Source organism: Micromys minutus (genome assembly GCF_963924665.1).
Source record: "Micromys minutus genome assembly, chromosome: 8".
NCBI classification, from domain to species: Eukaryota; Metazoa; Chordata; class Mammalia; order Rodentia; family Muridae; genus Micromys; species Micromys minutus.
This window is the reverse complement of record NC_137977.1, coordinates 62,866,766-62,893,202: the sequence shown is the minus strand read 5'-3', so window position 1 is coordinate 62,893,202 and position 26,437 is coordinate 62,866,766. Positions and strand designations below refer to the sequence as shown.

The 26,437-nt window shown below is 41.2% G+C and overlaps 1 protein-coding gene across 2 annotated transcripts in view; it reads left to right on the top strand.

Moving 5' to 3' along the window:
• Positions 1 to 26,221, top strand: part of SETBP1 (SET binding protein 1) — a gene marked incomplete at both ends in the record, with an annotated part of 309,623 nt that extends 283,402 nt beyond the window's left edge. For both annotated transcript variants that reach the window (XM_080919811.1, XM_080919810.1), the window contains one exon: positions 25,611 to 26,221. In XM_080919811.1, coding sequence (XP_080775937.1) covers positions 25,611 to 26,221 — 611 coding nt within the window. The remainder of the gene's footprint in view (positions 1 to 25,610) is intronic.
• Positions 26,222 to 26,437: the final 216 nt, after the last annotated feature.

Sequence of the window (26,437 nt, the reverse complement as noted above, 5' to 3'; positions counted from 1 at the left end):
GATGTGCTCTAATGGCTGCACTGTGGGCAATTTTTCTTCCTGTTCATGTTTGATACTTCTCCAAGACCCAGCCCGCTCATCTCCAGCACACACTCTCAGTACCCAGTGTTTAGGCTGCACTTACCTTCTTCTCCTAGACCATAATGTCTTCTTCATTTATTCCTTGTAATAAACCTGTGTATGTCTCAGGGAAGGGCTCACAAGTCAGATATTTACTGTATTCATGGCACGTAAACTGATGGTACACTCCGTCAATGTCTATTAAGTAAGTGGACAGGCAGGCACGCTAAGCACTGTGCCTACTGTGATTAGAAGCCAAGGAGGAGACTCATGAATCGTCTTCCCTGCAAGCTCATCTCTTCATATGACAGGGTACTGTGAGCAAAGACCTCAGCATGCCTGCATTCCCATCCTTCCCAGAAGCCACTGGTGACTAGACAATGAGCCCAGTTGAAATAACAGCTTTCCGAGTGTCATATACTCACTGTGGAATCACAAGTTTTGTGGTGGGCTGGTGCAGATCAATGATTCAAAGAAATCAGAGGAAGGAAAGTCGCATCATAGAAAAAAAAATGGGGGAGCCTCAATGGACCAGTGACCCCTCTGCAGAAGGGCATTCAGGCAGAGAAAGATGGATGTAGTGCCATGACTGGAAATCCAAGAGGGTCTAGTTTGACTAGAGCAAAAGACCTGGGATTTGATCTGCACTATTCACCCTGAAAATACTATTGGAACTTACTTACCATGCACTGAGATCTCCCTTTATGGATTGAAGAAATGTGCCTCTCTCTCTCTCTTTTTTAACTTTTGCTTGCCAAGCACAGATATTTCCCAGAGGCCAAAGACAGGTGGTCCACAAATCCCCCCCCCCCGCACTCTCGGTTCAGTGTGAAGGACAATGTTGTTGGGATCACACGCTTATGTGGGCTTACCTCCTCTGCTGGTGTGCAGCAGGTAATTTACAAATGTGCCAAGCAGTCAGAAAAGCAGGTGGGTATTAACAGCCTCAGTAAGCAGAGCAAAGCCAAAACTCTCCTGTGTCAGGATGCAGGAACAGGCTCTTTCATTTTGGCAGTATGAAAATGAGACACTCAGGGGGATTGCACAGATTTGGTTGATTTCCGGTCTCCGGCTGCAAAGCAGATCTTTTTCAGGGAACCCAGCCAGAGATCTCCCCCAGGTGCTAGAAGCCAGACCTTCATGAGATTCCTCTCTCCACAGACAAATGGCTTCCTACAAACCTGGGGGAGTTGGGAACACACAGGTGGGCTCATATCCAACACTCAGCTTCATTCCATATGTGGAGAAATGGATGCATCATGAGATTCAGAGACGCCTGAGGTCACCAAGTTAGATTGGGGTCCTACTCTCCCATGTCCTGCCTACTTTTTAGTGGACGCCCATCTCTCTCATCACCAATGATCGATTTGCCTCTTAGCTCTGAGCCTCTCCTTGTTTACAGAGCAGTTAAGTGAAGCTCGTGGCTTCTCTTGAAGCCACTGTCAGTGGCTGGGAGAGATCACTCTAATTCAGACTAAGAATATGCTTGGCAGTTAATAGTTTCTGAGTTTGATTGTGTTTAATTGCGTACTTGTGTGGTAGCCACACATATGTCTCAGGAAAACAATTCACTTGATTCTTGTTTTGCCTCATTTCATCTCTCACTATCAACAAAGTAAATTTAGAATTACTTTGTGCTTCGTGAAGAAAACTCAACTTTTTTTTGATAACTTGTTTCTTACTGGTTTACCATTTATTTTGCCGGATGGCTTGGGGAACCAGACAACTTTTACAAATGGGAAAAAAAGAACTGGCTCACAAGACAATAAAATAAAAGTTAACTATATTTCTATTCATTCTTTGGATATTTCATACGTGTACATAATATATTTTGATGATATCTACTCCCCCACTGCCTCCCTACAGCTACTCCCAGGGCCACGTAACACACCTCCCTCCAAATGCTCCATGAAAGTAACCTCTCTCATCAAGGGTGAACGCAGTACAAGTCTGTGCTTATAAACACGAATGCAAAACCAGTTGAAAGGCATTTCATGAACAGAAGACACTGGAAAGCGTCAGACGGTGGCTCCTTTTTGGATGCTCATCTATCTGTGATACTGAACAGATACAGTAGATGCCCATTACATAATCTTAGTAAAGAATTGGTCGAGAGGTTGGAGCTGTGTGCTTATCTGGTGCTTAACATAGCATCTGCCCTGAGTGGACATCTGTCAAATACACACGGGGTCCTAAAATCACTGTTGGTAAGAAAATATTAGCCAGATAACTGGCTTGGAGTCAAAACAGTTTTTCAAACACGTGATCGTTTGCTATTGTAAAAGAATGTTTCCCATCATATTTTATATATAAGCATTACAGTATAGGAGAGAATTTTATAAATCAAAGTTTAATGGCATGCATTTCTCCAGCTAATATGTGTGAGCAGTTGGACGTGCACGTGTCAAAGGGATCTCCCTGGTAGTTTTGTTTAAGGCAAATTTTTAGTTTCATAAAGTGTGAGACACCGACTGACGGCAACATTATTGATTGATAGGCTGGTCAATGGAGGAGATGCCAAAGAAAGTAACCATCATGAGCTCCTCCAGGGAGAGAAGGGGAGGGAGGAATGGTGGCACAGCCACCAGTATTGTGGCAGGCCAGCCTGCGTGTTCACACTGCTCAATAGTATTGATCTGCTGCGGTGAAGGAAGTCTCAGTCAGGCGAAAGCTGCATCATTATTGGGAGTCATTAGGGCTAATGCAGTGAAGGCTTCAATAAGGTTTGTTCAAAGTGATGCATAATTTGAAACAACTTCTATTACACTTGCCCAATAATGATTTAATAAGCATATTAGATAATCTATACCTGAGTAAGTCAGGCTAATTTTTTCTTGTCTCTGCGTATTGACATAACTTCTTGGGGAGGTCACACAATGGACAGAGAAGTCACGATTTCACTCTAGTTGCATGGATTTTATTTTTCTTCCCTCATATTGAGGAAGAGATCATATTAATAGGCACGCACACACACACACACACACACACACACACACAAACACACACATACACACACACACACACACACAGTGTAGCTATGAGTCCTAAGAGTGAAACACATAACAGTTCCTAGTTCTATCTGTTCTGTGTCACAGCTAATCCATGACTCTCTCAAGCTGTACACTCTGCCATGTTCAACAATACCACAGCCCATGGCAAAGTGAGGACACTTAAGTCTCACAAGACTGTTGGCCCTTAAGGTGTTCTGCTAGTCACTGTCAGCATTGACATTCCTTAAACAATTTAGTCATAAACCCAACTTTAAGGCCAACTTTATATTCTTTTATATGTTTCCTTTTGAAGCTTGCTATGTTTATTCAACAAGTTCTTTATGAGACTTAATCAGAGAGCAACATCTCTGCTGGGCTTTTGTGTGACTTCCTTTGTCAATGCAATTATTATAAATCTCTTTACCTTAGCCTCATGGAGACTCATCAGACAAGGGCAAAAAGCAGCCACATTCTTGACGAAAATGCCACAAAAGCAGTCTTTAGGCCACATACTGGAATTCTTCTCTACTGAAACCTCTTGGGCCAGGTCTACCCAAGTTCAAATCACTTTCAGAAACAGTCTTTCATATTCCTACTAGGCTTGTCCATTAAGCCCAACTTAAAGCATTCCACTGCTATCCAAATCCAAAGTCTCCAAATCCACATTCTTCTCAACTAAAGCATGGTCAGACCTATCACAGCAATGCCCAGTCACTAGTACCAGCTTCTGTCTTAGAGTCTTGCTGCTATGAACAGACACCATGACCAAGGCAACTCTTGTAAGGAAAACACTTAATTGGGGCTGGCTTCAGAGGTTCAGTCCATTATCAAGGTGGGAGCATGGCAGCATCCAGGCAGGCATGGTACAAGAGGAGCTGAGAGTTTTACATCTTCATCTGAAGGCTGCTAGCAGAATACCAGCTTCTGACCAGCTAGCATGAAAGTATTAAAGGCCACACCCATAGTGACACACCTACTCTACTAAGGCCACACCTCCTAGTAGTGACCCTCCCTGGCCCAAGCACACACAAACATCAGAGTTGCACCACATCAAAGGGTTTTCTGAAAAATCTTGGCAATTGTTATTTCTACCTGGCCTTGAGAAACTCAGTTGGTGGTGGTGTTTGTTTTTTGTTTTATTTCTTTATGCCTTGCTTCAATCTGGATATCCTAGAACCATTTAATCTAGCATTATTCATGGCCAAAGCTATAATATTTCTGGGAAGAATCCAGTTTTCTAGTATCAGGTTCCTCCAACAATCTCCTGCATGTCCATCTCCTTGTAAGTCTTTACTTTCAGACCAAATCTTGACTTTCAAAGAATTTCATTGTGTTGGTTAGTTTTATGGGTTTTGTTTGTTTGTTTGTTTGTTTTGTTTTTCCATAAAATTGATACAATTTGAAGCATATCTAGGAAGAGTGAGTCTTAGTTGAGGAGTTGCCTCCATCAGATTGGCCTGTAGGAAAGTCTTTGGGGTGTTTTCTTTATTAATGATTGGTGTGGGAAAAGAGCCCAGTTGATTGTGGGTGATGCCAGTCCTAGCAGTTGGTCCTGAGTGCTCTAAGCATTCCATGGCTGAGTAAGCCACAGAGGGCAAGCCAGCAAGCAGAGCTCCTGCAAAGGCTCTGATTTTGATCCTGCCTCCAGGTTCCTGCCTTGAATTCCTGTCCTCCCTTCTTTTTGTGATGGACTATAAGCTATAAACTATTTCCTCCTAAAGATGATAGTGTTTACCACAGCAATAGGAAGCAAACTAAGAGACCTACCAGCAGCTCTTTAAAGGGGATAACAACATGCTGGTAAGAATGGTGAAGAGGAGATATAGACAAAAAGGCTTTGTTACTGTCCTAATAAACAAATACACAAATTAATAAGAGAATGCCAGACTTCTGGAACTTTAATCAATAATAAATAGGCAATCCATTGATTATGGAGATAGTTAACAGTTCTTGAGCAGGTATGGCTGGAAGATTGGAATGATACACCTTCTCGTTTATTCTATGTCCAAATGCTGGCTGAGTTTTCTTGTGTGGTCACTAAATGTTTCAGGTGAATATGTGTTTATGTGTTTTCTGACTTGAAACTGCCTATACTTACAAACTGGATGGTTTCCGGCCTCAGTTTTCCTATCTTTAGAATGGGGAGAACATGCCATCTAGTGTAGAGAATCATGGTGAAGAATACATGAAGTAACAACTGTGAAAACCCTAGAATATTAGTAGGAGCTCAGCTCTTGGTGCTGCCATTGGTACTGAGGCTGTTATTCTCATTGTTACGGTTTACTTACTCGCTTTAATGGGGTTTTCCTTATATACTATAGTGTATTCTATATACTATTGCTATTATCTATTTACTACCTTTAATGTTTTTTTTCTTATACACACGTCTTATGTGTCACTTGGATGCTAATTTGTAATGGTTCTTCTCTAGTACCCATTTTGTATCCATTCCTACCCACTCAGAGTCACTGAATACTACTACTTCCCTGGCTCCTCATAAGCCCACTCTCTGATCTCTATATTTCGTATAGTAGGCCCACTCCTGCCTCGCACAAGGGACTGAATCCAGTCTTCAATTATCAGACATCATTTAACCTTCAAAATCTCAGCTTTTAGTGTTGAAATGTTGGTTGAGATGTCTGTCTGTCAACTGCTGTCTGAGAAAATGGGAAAACTACTGACTGTAAACAGACACCCTAGCATTATACCAACTAGCACAGTGAGGCAATGCCTTTATCTTCCAGAAGCATTAGTAATGAAACCATCCTGATAATGTTTGGGAGAAACATTGGAACACCTCATCTTCTTATCCAACAATGTCAGCCCAGTCTCTGGTAACATCAGGGCAAAACTGTTTTTATATAAAGAGTCTTAGATAGGGCCTGGGGAAAGTTGCTCAGGGTTAGAAACACTTGTTAGAATCAGGTCAAGAATCAGGACCCATGTTCTAATCCCTCCCATCAATGTAAAAGGCCAACATGACTAGGCATACCTGTAATTCCAGCATTGGGTAGCTTAGCTAGTTGAAAGGGCAAGCACGGTTCAGTGAGGCCATGCCTCAAAGCATTAAGTCATAGAGATAGGCACCTAGTGTCCTGCCCGCATATACTCACAAGCATTTATATGAATGCAGAACACACACACATACACACACACCTTACACTGGACAGTCTGTAGTCTAATAGACCCACATAATGGCAAGGAATACAAAGTCAAGAACTAAAGACCCAGAGAACTGTGGATGAGCTGTTGGCTAGCATGGCATGGTAAGAAGATCCTTGTGCAGTGCTGGTGCATAATAGATACTCAATAGATATGTCTGGACCTAATATAGCTAATCATTTTCTCACCAAAACTGAGATGTTTGAGAAAAAAAATAAAAAGAAGATGATGGAAGCTTTAATGACAGGTTTGAAAACGCAGCATCTCTAAGAAATTTAACTCAATTTATCTCTGAATGCACCATGCAGATAAGGCACCAACCACCTCATGCCACAGTCAGACCCTCTTAAAAATAGAGTAATGATAATAATACATTTTATCTTATTCCCAGTGATAGTATCATTCACGCCTCCATTGAAGCCCAGTGGGAGGTTTGGCTGTGAGGCATCAGGCGCAGGGGGAGTCAGGTGCGATTATTGTAATGAGGCCTCCACACTCTGAGAATGTGGAAAGGAAAATCTCCCATACGTGAAGTGATTTCTATTAAGATACTCATATCAAATATTCAAGCTCTTCCTCCTAAATAGGAGAGACGGAGAGGACTCTTCCAGGGGCCGGTTATATACAGGACAGAAAGAAAAGGCACAAATATTTTATGACCAGTGTTGAGATGAAAAGTACCACCGTCCCTGCCTTGTTCACTGGCTTTTTTTCTAGTTGCAGAAGTCTAATTAGATTGTTGATTTAATGGTGTTGAGATAATTTAGTGGCAACTGAAAGCAGCTATGTTAATGAGAAGGGGCATAGTACTTTGGGTTTCCTGTAATTAATGGAGAGGATGGTTTTTTTTTTCTTTCTTTCTTTTTTTAAAGAAGCTCAGTTTCTGTGAAGTTAGGAAAGTGTGCCCAGCTGTTGAGAGAGGGGCTAAATCTTTCCTGCTCTTTGCTGCAGAGATGGCCCCAGGCGGTGTGGAGGAAAAGTGTAATGATGGTCATTAGGAGTGATCTTAAGTGGTCCAGGCAAGCTGCTGCAGCTGAAGAAAGCAGAGACAGAGATGGAGAGACAGAAAGAGAGAGAGAGAGAGGGAGAGAGAGAGAGAGAGAGAGAGAGAGAGAGAGAGAGAGAGAGAGAGAGAGAGAATATCAAGCAAAGATTATGAAACAATGAATGCAGACTTATCTACAGACATCTTTCTCCTGCTGCTTGCCATGGAAAGACTAGATAAGACCTTGTTGGTTAGAAAAGACCAACAAAGACCTTTGCCTACCTCGTGATATAAGTTTAAAAGAGAAGTGTAGAGAGGTGAAGGATGTTACCTGGTTGGAAAGCTGGGGTCTTCCGAGTCACTGAGGTGAGATAGAAACCACATTTGTGATTCAAGGATGGGATTGCTGTGGAGTCCTCATCCCAGTACCACAGTTCTTTCCAGATCTTCTACAAGTGAGGGAGGCTGACTGACACCTCAAGCCTCTAAGTTTCCTCATTAGTAAAAGGAACACAAAATCACCTCAACCTTTTCTGTTTCAAGGAAACAAGTCAAAATACTCACCAGTGTCAGCAGAGATGGTCCTGTTAGAAAAGGGGGTTAAATAACCAATGCTCATGAAAAAAGAAAAGACAGAAAGAAAAAAGCAGGTACAGTGACACTCACCCAAAACACCAAATGGGAGGTGGACAACTACAGAGACTTGAGGTTCATGGGCCAGCTAACTGAGCACAATAACTCAGAGAGTTTGAGGTCCTTGGCACACTTGAATGCATGCCTCCACACATGTGTATACCCTGACACACGCAAACATATGCACACATACATGCAAAAATACACGTCTCATATCTAATGTATAATATGTAAGTACTTAATGACACATCCCATGTCCAAAATGAAGTCATGTCCTGCCATGATTTATCTGTCATGCTGTGAAACTCAGACCCTATCATCAGTCCTCACTTAGAAAACTATTCTATCCTTGTTTTCCCTTCCAAGAATTCTTACCCCAGGCCACACTTCATATCATTGTAGGCATTTGGTCTATCAAACTCATCCTAGTCACACATTGCTAGGCATATAAATATTTAATTATTTGTTACAAAATCAGTCATTTAGGTAGTCGCCAGAATAAACTCAACCCTATGAATAATATAGTCAAGTACATGGTCAGCTCTGGCTCCTGAGAAGATTGAACAGTATTAGGGGCAGATCTATCTGACCTGAAAACATATGAGGATGGGCGATATTTTAAAGGAATGGAGTGAAGAGTAATCTGACATGCTACTAGCTTCATCATTTGCTGTGAACGCAGTCTGCAGATGAAACTCCATAGCCTGAAGCAGCCAGAGGTATTCTTTCCAGTGACTGTAACTTGGGTGAAGCCAGACTCTAGATTTCAGTTTAGAAAAGAGTATTAGGACTAGTCAGTATGGAGCAGACATTGATTCTATTAAGAAGGGATTTTTGACATAGAATTAAGCCTGAGGTTTTATACAAGGAGACGGTAAGGGAGAGGATAAGATATGCCCACAAGAGTAGATGTGGCTTTTGTCAAAAAGTCACATTAATTACCTTCACAGTCTCACTCCATGTATGCCATTTGGGGGAGAGGGATTGAAGTTATACCTTCAAAGCAATACTAAGGAATTTGGATGAGCTTATGTGTTAATTCCTGAGGCACATTGGAATGGATTATAACTGCCAAGGCACCCCAGATCACTAAGGTTGTAGAGGATTTAGGATGTTTCCATTTTAAACAAAGGTTGGTAGGCCTGTTTGTGACATACAAGAAAATATCTGGGAAAGGAGTAAACACATACTAAAAATCGTATATGCTCAGCCTCAAACATGCCTTACTGTCATTTAGACGTTCTGAGCTGAAAAGACCTGGGTAGAAAGGAATCACATCTCTGTGGCAGCATCCTTACAACAGGTGCTGTCAATTGTGCCTGCATCAGTGACTAGTGAGAGACTCTGGATGGGGGCTCGTTTCCTTTACTGTGCCCCTTAATTTCCCTTCTCTTTACATCCTGCCCAACTATCATTTCACACTCGAGTAGTCACTCACTTTTAGTTTCATGGTACTAGAAGAGTCCTGAGCACAGGAAGAGCACCAACAGAGAGCTGAGATTCACAGGACTCACTTGCAATATTTCTCAGATATCTTAGTTTTTGTCTCTCTGGGTGTCAGTGTCTTGGCTTCTGTCTGGGCATACAGAAATTTCATGAGGGTGAAAAAGAAATTTGAGGTCAAAATAGAGATCTATTCAAATTACAGCATGAGACACACTGATCATTCTCAGTGGCGGGGAGTTGGGGGGCAGACGATGTAGTTCTGGCTGACCTACCAGAAAGCTCTAATCTGTTAAGTTAATTAAGAACGGCTAGCATTTTGAATCTCAGATTTTCTGGCATTTCTGTACCATCTGGTAGCAACTGGTTGAAAGACAATATATTTAAGCCAGTGGACAGAGACTGTTTTTCTGGAATAGACTGTGTCCTCCATCTCTAACTACCACCTTCTTTTACCATCCTAACCAGTCTCCTGCAGTTGAATATGACTGTTCTTAGCTAAAATGATATAGCATCAAATTGCCTTCTAAACACCGGTATTTACATCCATAGACAAATGCTATTCTCCGCCTTAATTGGCATCTCTTTACAGCGAACAATGAATGCAGTCTCTCAGCTACTAAAAAGTGCTGAGAAATAATAGTTATATGTGAAGCCATAAGCAGGACATTTACACCATCCCCTCTTATGTGATGTCACATGTGAAATCAAAGAAAGAATGTAAGCTCTGGGGGAACAAGGATAATGGCTACAAAATTCTATCTTCTCGATATAACATGCAATCCTAGAGTCATAGGATCAGAGGTTACCTGCACTGTGTCTTCACAAGACTAAACCTGTCGATAGCCATCTACCAAGAGAGCCTACTCCAGAAGAACTCATGGAGCTATAGGTACTCACTAGTGAGCCTACTAGGCTTTATTGGAAAATTACAAAGCTGTGGTCAATCAGAAGGCCCTGGTTAAAATCAGTGGGTCATAAAACAAGACAACAAAGACGTGAAGAGAGAGAACTAGATTCCTACAGGGAAGGGGAGCAGGAACAGTACTCACTGGACAAACTGATACTCACCCAGGAAGCAGAAGTAGGGCTTTGTCAGCAGCAAGAACTGTTAAGGAAGGTAGAGGTAGGAGTAATCCACATTCACATGTACACTTGTGAAATTAGCAAAAGATAATTTCAAAAAACAATCTAAAATTTACGTGTAAGCACTTGTGTGCATAACATACATACTACAAATGTCTTCAGCTTCCCATCTGAAATGCTTGGAACTGGGAGTGTTTTATATTTGAGATATTTTAAATTGTCGTGTGTGTGTGTGTGTGTGTGTGTGTGTGTGTGTGTGTGTGTGTTGACTTTTTCTCTATAGAAAATCATGAAGCTATATAAAGAGAATTAAAATAGTGCTCAGGATCTTTAATCCAAAAGAAATAATGTGTAACTTGCAGTAATATTTTTTTTTAATTTAATTATGGAATTGAGGAATTGTTAAAGAGGCCTCTGACATTGTAAATTGGGAGTAGTGTGACAGTGCAGTCAACAGTAAACATTCACAGGGAAACTCAGACTCATGTTTTCTCATTTCTTGTCTTCTCTTCTATCCTAATAAATGGTATTAGACAACTGTCTATGAAATGTATTATATTACTGTCTATGGACAGTGCTAGCCAGCTGTGGTGGCATATGTAATCAGGAGGCAGAGGCAGGGGAGTCACTGGAAATTCAATGCTGGCTTGCTACACAGTGAATGTTGGGACGGTCATGGTTACACAATGAGGTCCTGGCTTAAGAAGTAGAAGGAAGGAAGGACAGAAGGAAGGATGGAAGGAAAAAAGGAAGGAAGGAAGGAAGGAATGAAAAAAGGAAGGAAGGAAGGAAGGACTAAATTGTCTAAATTGTTAGGCCCATGATTGTTAGATATAAGCTTTGTTTGGGAAAGTGGCCCTGAGAGGCCTTAATTTCCATCTTTGTAAGCAGGGGTGCTGAGGTACTCCAGTGTTTGCTGTTATGTATGAAGTATCTCCACCTAGGTTCTTTCCAAAGTCTGAGTTCCTTCCCTTTCTCCTCTTGTTTCATCCAGGACCAGAAGAATGCATCCCACTTGCCTTGTAAGATATAGTGTGGCTCTGACAGACATAGTCACTGAGCATGAGTGACAAGAACCCACATCTCCACCAGCAAGGAACCCCCCCCCCCACCACTAGTCCAGATGCCTAATGCTTAAACTGTTCTTAGAATGACTATTGAAATGAATCCTGTTAGTGTGTGTTACTAAGTCCGCTTTGGAAGGGGGTCCCAGGACAGAACTCAAGTATTTCCCATTTCTCGTAGATTTTCTTTTTTTTTACCTGTCAAAGAATCCTCCTGCCTGAGAATTCCATTCCCTTAAATACCTCTATGCCTAGGGACACCAGATGGCTGTTATAATGCCTAGAAAAAGTGAGTGTGCCCTTGCAGTGAACAGTTTCAACGATAGAAAAAGTATTAGTGATGAGAAATGAAACTTTGTACTTGTCTCAGCAAAGTATGTGCACATTTCATGGCCTGTATTCAAGATTTGCCCCAGAGGGATGGCAGAGCACAGAACAAAAGAGATGCCCACTATTGTCTACCATTTCATCAGGGGAGCCAGACCCATAGCCCGGGTGACATTGGTGGGCTTGGCCACAGTATCATTGCTCATAAACATTCTTCTAAGTGATGCTGTCCTGTCATGCCTGAAGTTATTTGCAGAAGACTTTCTTTGAAATCTGCTTTTGTTAGTTCGCAGGACCCCACAATCCTGGTATTTTTCTCATGAAGTTGCCAAAGCTAAGTGCTTTTGGTTTTACATATGGAAAGTTCATTTTTGTTGCATAATTAATAGGAAGCAGACTCTAGAGTCTGATGATCTAGGCCCTTATTTACACGAGAGCATATGTCTGTGTTTTGTTCATGACTAACACCCTGACTCTGTGCATTGTAACGTTAAATTTGTTTACACTAACTTTTCTGAGCAGCCAAGTTTTATGGTTTAGTAGCCAATAACTTACAGTCTCTAAAAGAAAAGAACGGAATGAGCTTTTTCCTCTCAAACTGTCGAGAATCTGAAATTAGTGGAAAAAAGTATTTGCTCTGCTACCTCCCTGAGCCTATGGGTGAAGGAGATCTGTACTCTTTCCCAAGCAGACAATGGGTAGCATCTTCAGAATATGAATGTATGTCAACTAGTCATGGCAGCATATGATTTCCCTCCTTCCAATGAAAATTATAATTTCCACCCAGATGTTCTTCAATGAATAAAAAACTGTCCACGACGGAGGCTATATGTGTTCTGGAGCAACAGGATGGAAGGAAAATTTTGAAATAGCCCTTCCTTCTCTGGGAACCTGAAACTGTTCTTTAAACATTTTTTAAGGATCCCTTCCTGCCTCCCTACTTCCCTCTTGTTTCCCCTTTTCCTCTCCCCCTTATTCCGCAACCCTGTGTATAAGCTTTTCAGTTTGTATTTTGGGGAGGCTGTTTTACATGGTATTACCTTTTGGTGTTAGGTAATTAATATGAACACTCTTGGCTTCTGTCAATATGTAACTTTAGTAAGCATTCAAACTGGGTCTCTTAGTGATTTGTAATGTGTTCCAAAGTTTTTTTGTTACTGACCCCGGATTTCTCCCATAGAGTACACTGGATGTTGGTCTCTATTTCACAGGACTTGTGGTCCCAGGGCTGAGACTCCTGCCTTAATGACTCTCTCAGGCAAGTGACAAACCACTGAGATGTGCAAGCTCCCCATTAAAACATGATGCTTCTGATCCTTCCAAATGTCCTCTCATTCCCCAAGTGCAGAATCTGCAAAGGAGATGCTGAGGTCTGGACTAGGATAAGTCTGGGGTAGAAATGACTTCAATTCAAGTTAGTTAACTGAGTTTCATGTTAGTCACTGGGAGAAAGGCAAAGAATTTAGCGCCTGGCCTGGTGCCTGGCTCAACATGGGGCTCCTTCAATATTTGTTCTAAGAATGAATGAGAAAAGCTAACACATGGTCCTGGTTCAGTAGGAAGACATGGTGTAAGAGGAAGGATAAATATCGATTAATTCTATAGTGCAAAGTCAGGACAGCTTATATGGCGCTATTAGAGAGAACCCAGCAATGGAACTCAAGCCGAAAGGTTAATATTTAAATGGAAGGGTCAAGACAGCATTTAGAAAGAGGACATGCTGAGAGTTTTAAAGACTGGGTAGGATTTACTAAGATGGAGCATATGGGTTTGAAAATAATAAAAGTTTGCTTTAATATTAAATTATAAATGAATTCCAGGGAAGATTTGCAAGTGCTAGAATCAAAAGGAACATTACTTAGTTTTGTGTCTTTTCCCTCACTAGAACAGGGAAGTTGCCTTTGGGTGAAAGGACAGTGCAAGACTTTTCTTCCTATCTACCACCAAAGGCAATATCCCCTCTGACACTCGCAGAAATAATGGGATTGGACACACACCTGTAGGCCATGCAGAGTTATTGTTTCTGGGCTTCATCCATCATCTGCTAAGCAGACAAATGCAACAGCATGGGAAAAATCTAAAGCAATGGGTGTAATTGCTTATTGTTGTTATGAAGAATGAAGAGCTATTTTGTTGTATACGTTGATATTTTAGTAAAACAGTGTGCATTTGAGTTGAGTCAAGCCCACAGGAGTGAAAAGGGCGGTCATTAATTTCGACATTATTCACCTCTTTGAAAAGGAAAGGCCTCAAAAGTTGGCAGGGGTGGAAATGAAGATTAATGAGGCTCAAAACTCAGATGATCAGGACCAATAAAAGTGAACTTTGCAAATGTAAATGAAAGGTTTACAGCTATGCTCAGGATCACGTCTCCACAGCAGCATTCGGGGCTGATGGCAATGTATGTTAAAACATTTAAGAGGGCTATTGAGTCTTTATTTTCCATGAGCCAATAGTCTATGTGCTATTGAAAATGTGCAGTCTTTTTTTTAACTGTGGCCTTATTAATGTAAGTGTTGTACGTTTGATTATAGAAATTAATTAGCCTAAGTTCTTGGTACTAAACACTTTATATATGCCAAATTGGTTTAATTTGGGGGCACTAATTTAAGAGGCACTTTAGCAGATTTTTTTAAGTCTCTAAAGGAGAATTATGAAAATGGAATGTAGTCTAGAACTTAACTTCTAAAAAACATAGATGAAGGATTTGAAGATGTCCCATCTAGAACATATGATAGATGTCATATCTGGTGGTATGAGCCCTTTTGCAGATCATGATTCAGGAGTAACAATTTCTCCAAGAAAATAAGAGCTTTACCTAAAGCTGTATGTCATAGGGTTTACTGCTGTGAACAGACACCATGACCAAAGCAAGTCTTATAAATGATGTTTAATTGGGGCTGGCTTACAGGTTCAGAGGTTCAGTCCATTATCCTCAAGGCAGAAACATGGCAGCATCCAAGCAGGCATAGTACAGGAGAAGCTGAGAGTTCTACATGTTCATCTAAAGGCTGCTAACAGAATACTGACTTCCAGGCAGCTAGGCCTTAAAGCCCACCCCCACCGTGCCACACCTACTCCAACAGGGCCACACCTCCTGATAGTGGCACTTTCTGGACTAAGCACATTCAAATCATCATACCAGAGAACTGTGGGTTGATGATTCCAGATGAGAAGCTCCATTCCTGCTAATTTTCAGGTCAACATCTACTGGATCAGTAACAATAAACCTGAGGATCGCATAAGCAAGTTTCAAATGAGAAAGAAAGCAAGGCCCATAGTTTCCAGTTATTCGTAAACTTCAGGCATGATTTTTCAGGCAAGAATTTTCTTCCCCTCAGCACACATATTTGAGATGTACAACTATTTCTAAGGTCACCATGGTACATATTTTATCTTCTTTTTATTCTTTTCAAAATGCAGAAGAAAAATAACTCATTGTTGAGTAAGAAAATGCATGTAAACTGTCACATTGCATGCAACATCAACTTATGATTAAAGTTAATGCCACAGCAGATTTCAGAGAGGAAAAGGAAATAGCCCCTTTGGGAGACTGTGCCTAACCTTGCTCCTTGCTTAACTGACAAGCTAGGGAACTTAACTTGTGTAGCTCAGTTAGAGAAATGTTTTGGCCTCGACTTCACCTCCACCCAGCTTCTCCAGTTGTCCAGTTCAGACTTCGTATCTTTGTTTCTGTTTCAGTGCCAGGAATTGAATTTAGGATGGAACTTACCATGACATTTTAAAGACTCTTGACTCTTTTAGTGCCTGAGAAATTTTGACAAAACTGCAGGCTCATTGGTATGCAAATCAAACATTTGCGGATAATAAATCAGAAAGAAACTTACTTTAAAACTGTTCTTTTATGTCATAATTTACTATTTATTAAAGACAAAGGCAAGTTTACATCCTTATAAGGCATATGTCCTAGTCTATTTTCACATTGGACTTGACTCCCATTTGAATATTTGATACGATTGGATGCAGACGAATTTCAGAATTTCCTACTGTTGAGTGATATTTTTGTTTCATGACCATCAATGCTCAAAACACTGATTTACATCAATTCATAGTATGGAATGGTAGAAGTCTGTCTAGGGTATATTAGAATGACTAGAAAGTCTGTACTAATTCCAAGCCAAAAGTCATCAAACAGGTTTCTGTTTTTGTTTTTGTATTTGTGGTTTTGTTTGTATTTGATGACACCCAAGTCAGCAATTCAAAAGAAAAACTTGAGATTGAGTTTTTATGTAATGTAATGTAACACAGTTTAATAAATAATACATAGTAAATATGAAGATATATTAATTTGACACAAGCTACTCCGGAAAGATGGTGAGGAGATGTTAAAAGTATTTTTCTGTAACTATGTCATGTTGCTTCTGTCAGTGTGCAATTATATTTATAATTGCATTTATGTGCAATATAAGCACTTTCAATCTATACCACACAGCAGCCTCAACTCTGAGCTCAGATGTTTCTGAAAGACACAGCTTTGATTTTGTATGCTGTGCAATCCAAGGCACACGTGTGATTTCAGAACTGAAGTTGCAGGGACATAACTTATCCTAAGTGTGTGAAAAGATTTATTACTCACTTGACTTTTAATTATTGTTGATGTTCTGTGTTCAGAACCCTTTCACTGTTGACATTATTTAATTTCCTTTCTCAGATTATAATGTAACAACACCTTGCCCTCCCATTCCCCTCCTTCAAATTTTCCCATAGACCCTTTCCCTCTCCTTCTCACAATCCCCATGTTCAGATAACAGGACACAGATTGGGGTCCTGGCTGTCATTTGAGAAACTTGGGTCTTTTCAAGGTTGTGGGCTTGGTCCATGTGACAACAAAAACCTGTGTTTACTGAAATAGCATGGAGGTTCAGGGTTCTCTTGTTTCCTTCAGTTGCAATTTCTGCTTCTTCCAATTCACTACTTAACAAAAGCCCAGGCAGCAACTCCGGACTCCAGATAGGTTTTGCTTGTTGTTGTTGTTGTTGTTTTGTTTTGTTTTGTTTTGTTTTACAGAAAATATCTCTTTTCAGTGCATAGTAGGCAATCTGGAATGCATCTGATAGAGTTCTGGTGAACATTCACAGAAGCTATAGGCTTGTCAGGCCCACTCTTTGGTCTTTAAGCTCTTGCCCTTCATCCAGCTTTCTTGGATCAATCAAAATCTCACTGTGTGCTTTAGAGCTTTCCTACCAATGTTCTTGATGGGTCAGACTTCTCTCAACTGCTGCCTTTTTTTTTTTCTTTTTTATTCAAAGCCTCAAGTGACTTTTTTTCCAACCTGTAAACTCATCCGTGTTTGGCATTGTATCACCATGCCCACTGAAGTCAAACAATCTGAAAACCAAGGGACCAGGACTTCAACATTACAGATGAAGCAATGAAGGATCTCAGCCTTAAAACTCATTCTAGGAGCTCTGTGTGGCTGCAGAACTCCTCTGATGGCTACCCAATTTCCTGAAGTTCAACTAGTGATGAATGAGAGAATGTATAGATAATTGTTGTCCAGGCTTAGCCTCTAGGAATTTATAGTGTGTCAGGAACCATTAATCAACATGGACTACCAAGCTAGAACTGTCTTATCAGTTCTGAAGACCAGGCATTTCTATTCATCCTCAAGAAAATTTGGGTACTTCCTAGACAGGAGCTTGGAGAAAGATAAGATCTGGAGATAAAATGCTAAATGACTGAATAAGTGCTGTATAATAATTTTAAACACATAAAAACTTTAGGATAGTAAACTACAACTGGTTTTCATCCTATGCCATCACTGGGAGGAGTCATCCCATTAAATGAATAGTTTAAAAAGTTTCCTTTCAAAACATAAACTTTGACAAAATAAAATAATTCACATATGAATGACTTTCCCAAAATAATCCCACATTCCATTTAATGTCTTCTAGCAATGAAACAAAAGTATTCTGTTGCTAGTAATTTTCTACCAATTTTACAATTTTAAAAATGATTTAAAGAGCATGAACAGACTGAGTTTTCATGCAACCTTTAATTGCCTTGTGTTTTCACACTTATAATAATATAATTTGAAGATCTGAATTGTTTTTTTTTTCATGTCTCTTATTGGTAGGTTATGAGGGTAGATATGGGCTCAAAGAAGAAAAACATCCCTGGCTGTACTTAATTCAAAACATTTCTTCACTCTCAACATCAATTAGACAAGGTTTGCTCAGGAACATGCCGAGCCATTTTTTTTTTTTTTAATTAAAGGTTAGGTAATCTTGGAAACCAGAAGGCCTTGCACTTTGTAATTAGTTCAAATCTCCAAATGTTGACTATGAGAGTTGACAAATCTCCTCAGTTGACTCTGCTAATAAAAGCTTTAAGTTTTCAGATTTAAGGGATTTTTTTAAAAAATAAGTTATTTTGCGTATCACTTTCTGGAACAAAATTACTAAATCATGAATAAATTTCCAAGCAATTAGCAAAAGTGTTCTTTCCATAGTGTGATGCTGCTTTGCTTTGTTTTATTCATGCAATTAATTTGGATCTAGAGGGGCCTTGTCCTGTAGAGAGCCTAAGCGTTCTACTGTGTTTTAGCAACTATGAGATGGCATTAGTCAGGACGCATGGATACACCAAGCCATGAGTATGTACCAAACTCTCGTTTTATAAGGTTGTCCAGCTGATCCTTGTGGAAGCCACTTTCTCTGCAGTGAGAAAACAAGATAACTTATTGTAATACATAAGCCATCCCATGGGCCTTCTTACCTCATCACTAAGTACTTTGAACATTTTTGCTGAAAATTCTTGTCTTACTAAAATTAACCTTGAGGGCTGACATGCTATGACAGAATGGAAGCTTGACTGACAGCACATGAACACAGTGAGCTTCTAAGATGTTCCATTAACCCCTCAATGCCTGGGAACTTAGGACTTTTCTTTGAAACTTTAAGTCAAACTACAGAAGATGCTTGTACAGGCCAAAGGAGAACATCGTTCTGGTCCTCTATATTATTCATTAGAATGCTTAATTTGATTCTTAATATTTAGTAAAACATTAATAATGTGAACATAAATTATTGATGCAGTAATCGCTACAGCCAATTAAATTTGCTTCCTCGTAGGGAAATGTGGTGCCCACTGGGAATGTAGAGAAGGAGAGGGGAGGGAGACGTTAGGTGAGATGTGGAAAGCAAGAGAGCAAGGCAAGGCTCTAAATTGCCAACATCACTAATGTCTATGGGAGGACATGGGACACAGGCAGCTGCTCAATACCCTTGCTCTCTGGTGTCATCTTGCACTTCAGATAAAGGTGAACACAGAGTAACTCCATACTCCATTCCTTCTCATCTCCATCAGGAAACTACTGTGTGTATAAAATGGCAGCAGAGCTGAAGACCTCTAAGCTGTTATTGTTGAGAAAGGATGGTCTTTCTTTCACAGTATACCCCAATCTGGCTGTAACTTAAAAGAAACACCACATTACAAGATAATTTTAAGAAAAGAAAAAGTGGAAAACATGCCCCATCTTGATAATGCTTTTTGATAATGTCATTCATTAATTAAATGCATTTTAATTATGAATATAATGCATTCTAATTACTCTCACGTCCACCATCATTTGGCTTCGTCCAACTTCCAACTATTTCTTCTCCTTCCTACAAGTGCCTATCCTGTATCCTGTCTATTTGCTCTTGCTTTTGTTTATCAGTGATCTATTGGATTTAACCAAGGTTCTCTGCAGGGGAATAGATTTAGAACTACCCATCAGAGAGGTTCACCAGTGGGTACACAGCTGAGGATAGTGAGCCCCCTTTTCCCAGAATTTATCAGTAGCTAATAGTTTAACAGATAGGGGTAGCATTCGATAAGTATCTTCCTCATAAGTGTCTACCTCCAGCAGTTGACAGGTCCACTTCTGGGCATGCCCAGTGAAGATGACTCTCAGAGCTATGAGTCTATGGTTGTCATGGTGTGTCACACCCAGAAAACTGCACATTTGGAGCTTTTCTTCATACTTCCCAGTTCTTATATTCCTTCTTCCCCTCCTCCTTGAGCCTTTAGTGGTGTAAATGTCTTGTTTATGGGTGAGAACTACACCAACCCCTATTCTGAGCACCTTGAGCAGCCAAGAATTTTTGTATTCCCTGCTGTTCGCTGTTCACGGCAAAGAGAATGCTCCCTGATTAAAGCTGGAAATAGCATTTGGCAGTGGGTATAAACATGCTGATTTTAAAGGTGATTTAATAGCAGTTGAACAACAAAACAACATTAGGAAATTTACCTCTGAGGGCTTTTGATGGTCTAGCAATGTGCAGTTGTTGTTGTTGTTGTTGTTGTTTTGTTTTGTTTTGTTTTTCTAAATTTCTAAGCATGAGTTCCCACATGGTGAATGGGTCCTAATCCAATCTCTAAATATGAAGAGCAATATTCTCTAGTACTTTTAGTATCCAACGGTTATTCAACAGTTCCTTCCCCTGTAGGAGCTCAACCAAAAATAATAACTTGTCCTCTTTAAAAGAATCTTTAAGGCCAGGACTATAGAGGGTTAATTTAAATTTAAAGATGAAAAAAGAAATTGTATATACCAAGGCAGGTTGTCACATACTTTCCATGAAGTAATACAAAATATCATTAAAACAATTTTGAAAATCATTACTGTTACAAATTCAAGTACAACACACAAAATGTACAATTTACATTGTATAATATTAGGCAACTAACTTCTCTTGAGCTGACTGAATAGCATCTTTCAGATCATCTGCTGCTGCCTGGCTTTGATGTGCCTGGAATCTCAGAAAGTACAGGGAGGAGATATGATCTATGGAAAGAAACTTCTAACATATATCAACCCAGAAATCAATTCACACCAAAGCTCACTTTACTAGTTAAGGCCATTAGTTGTCCAAATTTCTGTATCCTGAAAGTCTTCCCCCAAATCGACCACAGTTCCCTTTAGGGGCATTCAGGACCAAGAAAAATTTTCTTTAGTCCATAAATAAATCTGCCTTAGATAACTAGACTATGTTTTTAATATGGACAAAATACAGTCAAACAACATCAGAACCAATTTCTGGTGTCTTCTAAATAACCAAGGCTTGGAAGTTCTCCCTGAACTCCACTTACAGTACTGACACCAGATCTGAAAGTCTGGAGACAAAAATCACTGCTAAGGCCATCCGCCCTTTATCATAAAAGATGTAAGAAAATCAGCAAAAGCTGATAACCCAGACCTCTGAAGATGAGAATGAAGAGGTAGCTAAGTCCGGATCAACAGCATCTAAACCACTTGCTTGGCAATTCTGGGGATCTAGAAAATGATTCCTATTGCAGCTATAAAGAAATATAGCTGTTTTGCCTGCGTCTGCCATAATTATTCTGTAAGCATAGCAACTAGCAGGCAAGACAGAGGACAATGGCAGGAAAGAGAGCAAATATGGAATCAATCTTTGCAGCAGGATCCCAGAAATTACTGTCCAATAATGAAACAATTTGAAGAGAGGAAAATCTGTAAACATTTAGAGGGATGCTCGGAATCATGAGCAATAAGGAGAAAGATTTGTGAATACCAAACCTTGCCAAGTCCAAAACACTCTTCTTCCCAGTCTGAGCTTTCAAACTTATTAGAGGAGAAATAGATTTTAGAAAGCCACCCCACACATTGCAAAGGCAATTGATAATAAATGTATGGTGATATTTAAATCTAGGGGAAAAAAAACCTTGAAAACCATTTAGTTCAGTTGCCTGGGATAAAACATATGAAGAGACCCAGAAGCATGAAATGGCTCATAGTGAGGAGTTCACCTTCATTTCTACCTGCTCTGGACAAGGCCACATCAGCTCTGCTCCATTCTGGCCTTCATCTGCAAGAACACTGACGCTGAGCTCAAAGTCTGAAAAATATGCATGGGGCAAAGTGAGAGTCGGGTGTTCTGCACATGTAGAAACCTCAAGTGTCTTAGTGCACAAAAGAAAGGGCTATTGTTATAAAACCCAGTGTCCAATAGAGCTGAGCTGATGGCATGGGTACCAAATTGTCACAACACAGACCTGAGAACTTCATCTTTGTCCCGTACCATTAAGTTGAAGGGCGGTAACCAGTGTGACTTCAGAGAAATGGTGAGTCTCGCATTCTCCCAAAGCACCGTGAATAGAACCCTCAAGAGGATGAAAGCTGTAGCTCTCTCCTGTCCTAAGAGTTTAAGGAATCCATTTTTGCCACTTATACCTCATAATTTTAAGCTTGTAGTTTGGTAAACATCAAGCATGTGCCAAATCAAAGGAGCATTAGTAAATCTCATGGGCCGTTACTCAAGAATGTCAGCTCTTGATTAGTCAGGATTCAGCAACACTGAAGCCTGTCTTGGTTGGTTTCATATGAGACAAAGCAATGAAAAGTCAAAAGTTAATAATAATACAGTCATAATTTAGAGTAATAATACAATAAAGAAATCTCTGATAGCAGTTATACCAAGCAATGCCCAGGCAGGGTTTAACTTAAATTGTATTTCAGAGTCTCTTTTTTATTTTAACATTTATTAAAATGATGGCCAAAAACAAGATTGTTTTATCTCCTCCAGGAGTTTATAATTAGTTTTACAGTCATCCAAGTCATTTTTTAGGAAGACACCAGTCATTTAACTTGATTCCCAACAATCTTCATTTTACTGACTGAACCTCCAAGAACTATTTGTCATTGGTATTTTACAGTTGTTTAGTCAACCCCCATCCTGCCCAAGAAGCAGACACAGTAACTATTTACATTGAATAAAATTATTACCGTCTCCATCCAAGTAGCTACTTTTGAATACTAGTGGCCATAAGTCACTGCTAGCTGGTGTTCTTTTCTCTTTCTCTTTTTCTTCTTTGTGTGTGTGTGTGTGTGTGTGTGTGTGTGTGTGTGTGTGTGTGTTTGTCCTCCACCTCCTGTTAATTCTCCTTTTTTCCCGTTTTTTTGAGACAAGGTCTTAATGTACTCCAGCTGTTGTAGAACTCAGGACGTAGCCAAGGATCCCCTTAACTTCCTCACATCCAACCTGAACACATGCTGGAGTCACAGGTGTGCGCCAGCAGACGGGTCTCAGATAAGGAACATTTTTAACATTCAACAACTTCTGCTGGGCAGCCCTGGGTTAAAGGCTTTGTACCCTTCTGTGAGTTAACTCTGGAGGAAGAAACTGAAAACTCTCCTTTCCCGAAGTCTTCCATTCGCTGTTGATTTTCCTCACAGTGGCCGCTGTGAGCTTGTCACCTGGATCCTGACGGTGGAAGAAGATTTCAGAGACGTGCATCTTTAAATTTACAAACATTCTTTCTTCTTCTTTTTTTAAAAAAAAATTAAACTTGAATTTTTCATTCAACGTTTTAAGTGTTATCATACAGCTTGACTTAGAGGTTTCTTGTTCCTGTGTGTTTGTATATGGTCCTGCTACCTCACTATATTGTCCTTGGCTCTTTGCCTAGTGTTGGTCTTCTTCATTCTCCTACAGCATTAGCTGAATTTGGAGGGATCCTATTCTAAGCCTCTTTGCCTCTTATTACTCATAAGTGACAGAGTCAATCCTGACAGTGTCTAGGGCACTACGAATGTAACCAGTCAACTCTAGCAGCTACTGCCCCATCATTATCCAAAATGATAGTGCCAATTTACAACCCTCCAACCACCTGCAACTGTTTCAGGTTCCTCCCTCCACCATGGACACCAGGTCCAGTATCAAGCTTCATTTTTACTGGCTACCTATTATACTTACCCTCACATGAGCTCATGAAAGCATTTCTGTCAAGCTTACTCAGAAAAGACAACCAGTAAAGTCAGCTGATATTTATATCCAGCTGTTCTACAGGTCTGCAAAATTAGCATCTCCATATTGTGGGTTGTACGTCCGGTAGTTCCTAGACCGAGCCTGTAAACTACGGAGAGAGCGAATTGCACAATGATGCCCAGAGGTTTGTGGGATATTTCAAACTATTCAGAATCTCTATAGACTTGAAGTACATGGCTTGCCTCTAACAATGCCTGATAAGAAATCCCTGATCCCTACATTTGCAACTGTTCCCTTCAGAATCCAAAGTAGAATGCATCCAAAGGCTGGCACTGGATGGAGCCAGGATTAGTCCCATTGGCCATCCGGGAAGCAACTCTCAATCCTCCCCATTCAGGAGACACAGTGCAGGAGGCCTGTGAGCTGCATAAAGCCACACGAGGACGGATAATTGAGCCACCTTTCTTTTTACAAGACTAACTACAAAAGTTTTATTTTTTTATAGTCAGAAGCTCACTCCGGGCTTTGTTCTATTTTGATCTTTATAACTTATTTTAAAGATTGCTCAGTAGTTATTCACCGCTCAGTCAGTCTAGCTGACCTTTGGCCCAAAGCAGTGGCAGTTTGACCTGGCCTATGAAACTCAGCGCTTCCCACTCCATGAGGCTCGGCGCATAAATAACTTCAAATAAAACCCTCCTGGAAGTCTGTGATGGGCCACAGCATGAGGGAGAATTGGGGCACCAGGGAAAGAATGAAGTGGGAGTAGCCGAGAACTCAGAGAGTGGTGACCAAGTGTTAAACACATTTTTCCATTTCTCCCTTAAGATATTTACTCTTTCAACTAATAGATGAAAAAAATTAGAACAGGAACACACAGACACACAGACACACACACACACACACACACACACACACACACACACACACACGAGAAAACAACACAGTAAAATGAAAAATGCCCCCTTTAGAGTTTAGTCTTTTAACTGGGCTTCTTTGGGGCAAATCCCAGCAGCAAAGAATTCAGTGAGGAGACACTTAAGTCTGCAAGTGGCTAGCAGCCAGCACAGAAGAGGAGCAGCAATGCTTGCCCTTGTGCACAGGTACACGCAGGTACGGCTGCATGCTTGCCAGTCCACAGGAAATGCATAGGTGCTGCTCATGGACATGAACAGGACAATGAACTGAGGGTGAAAGGCCGGTTATGTATTGAAGACATTCACACTTTATGGTGTCTGAACTTCAAAACGAAGCAGTTCCGAAGGCCATTTAGTGGCAAGGTACAGGACTTCCTGAGAAGTTAGGCTCATAAACTGGAGGAGCGTCTGGCCAGCAGCACATGAAAAGGGCCCTTGGCAAACAACTATTCAGCAGGGGAGTGTGAACCGTTGAGAAACACCTGGCGGATATTGCCCTTGAGGTTCCCAGAGGGTGAAGGTTAGGAAGAAGTTGGTTAATTAGGCATCATCAAGGAACTTGACAGCTCCAGAATAGTGGCGGGAAAATATTAAAAGACCACACCTTCCCAACCAGGGTGTGCAGGCACAACCCTCTCACAGTAGGATCTGGTTAAATGTTACTTGGGCGGGCTGTGTGTTACCGTTCAAGGTCAGACAAAGGGGAAGCATCAGTGAATGCTTAATTGAATTGGGTCAAATGTCAAACGGCTAAGCGAAAGAAAGAAAGAAAAAGAAGGAAAGAAAGAAGGAAGGAAGGAAGGACAGAGAGAGAGAGAGAGAGAGAGAGAGAGAGAGAGAGAGAGAGAGAGAGAGAGAGAGAGAAAGAAAGAAAGAAAAAAGAGAATATAAATATATTTTGTGCTTCCCATCGCTGCTCATAAGACTCTAAGGAGATTTGAACCTCAGTTTTCTTATTTTTAAAACAGAGGAAGGAGGAGGTAGAGAAGCATGCCCATGAAAGCCTGCCCACAGAAAGCCTGTCCCAAAAGACACGGTGAAATAAAATACCAATCACAGTGTTTTCCTTAACTGTGAGGATTGAAATAATGCCTTGTATACATGATGCAGTCAGCCAACGTTTACTTTTGTCACTTTTTGTTGAAATAGAGAAACGATATACGGAGGGCATTGTGTGCAGTGTTCAACCTCTCCCCTCTTGTCTCCTGCAGCCAGCTCCTCCCTGAAGAAACGATTCAAGAGACGAGAGATCGAAGCCATCCAATGCGAAGTGCGGAAGATGTGCCATTACACCAAGCTTCTGTCCACCAAGAAGAACCTGGACCACGTGAACAAGATCCTGAAGGCCAAGCGGCTGCAGAGACAATCAAAGACCGGCAACAACTTTGTCAAGAAGAGGCGAGGCCGGCCTAGGAAGCAGCCCTCACAGTTTGATGAGGACTCCAGAGACCAAATGCCTGTGCTGGAAAAGTGCATCGACCTACCCAGCAAGAGAGGCCAGAAGCCCACCCTGAGTCCCCTGGTGCTGGAACCGGCCTCGGGCCAGGATGCAGTGATGGCCACCATTGAGGCTGTCATCCACATGGCTCGGGAGGCGCCTCCGCTGCCCCCGCCGCCGCCTCCACCACTGCCGCCGCCCCCGCCTCCTCCCCCACCGCCCCCGCCGCTGCCCAAGTCCGCTCGGGGCGGGAAGAGGAAACACAGACCGCAGCCCCCAGCGCAGCCCGCGCAGCCCCCGCCACAGCCCCTTCCCCAGGAAGAGGAGGTGAAGGCCAAAAGGCCAAGGAAGTCCCGAGCCAGCGAGAGTGATGTCCTTCCCTAGGGCGAGCCTGGGTGACAGGATCCAGGCAGGGACTGATGTAGGGCAGCACAGCAGCCAGGGTGGGGCTGATGCCCAGCCACAGGGACATCCCGCCCCTCTCCGCAGCGGGTGGGCAGGATGAGCAGAGGGCAGAGTGGAGCTATGGGGAGCTCTTGGGGTAGTGGAACGAGGGGACCCCCTCCAAAAAATAGTAGTTACTGCTGCTGTTCAATGGCG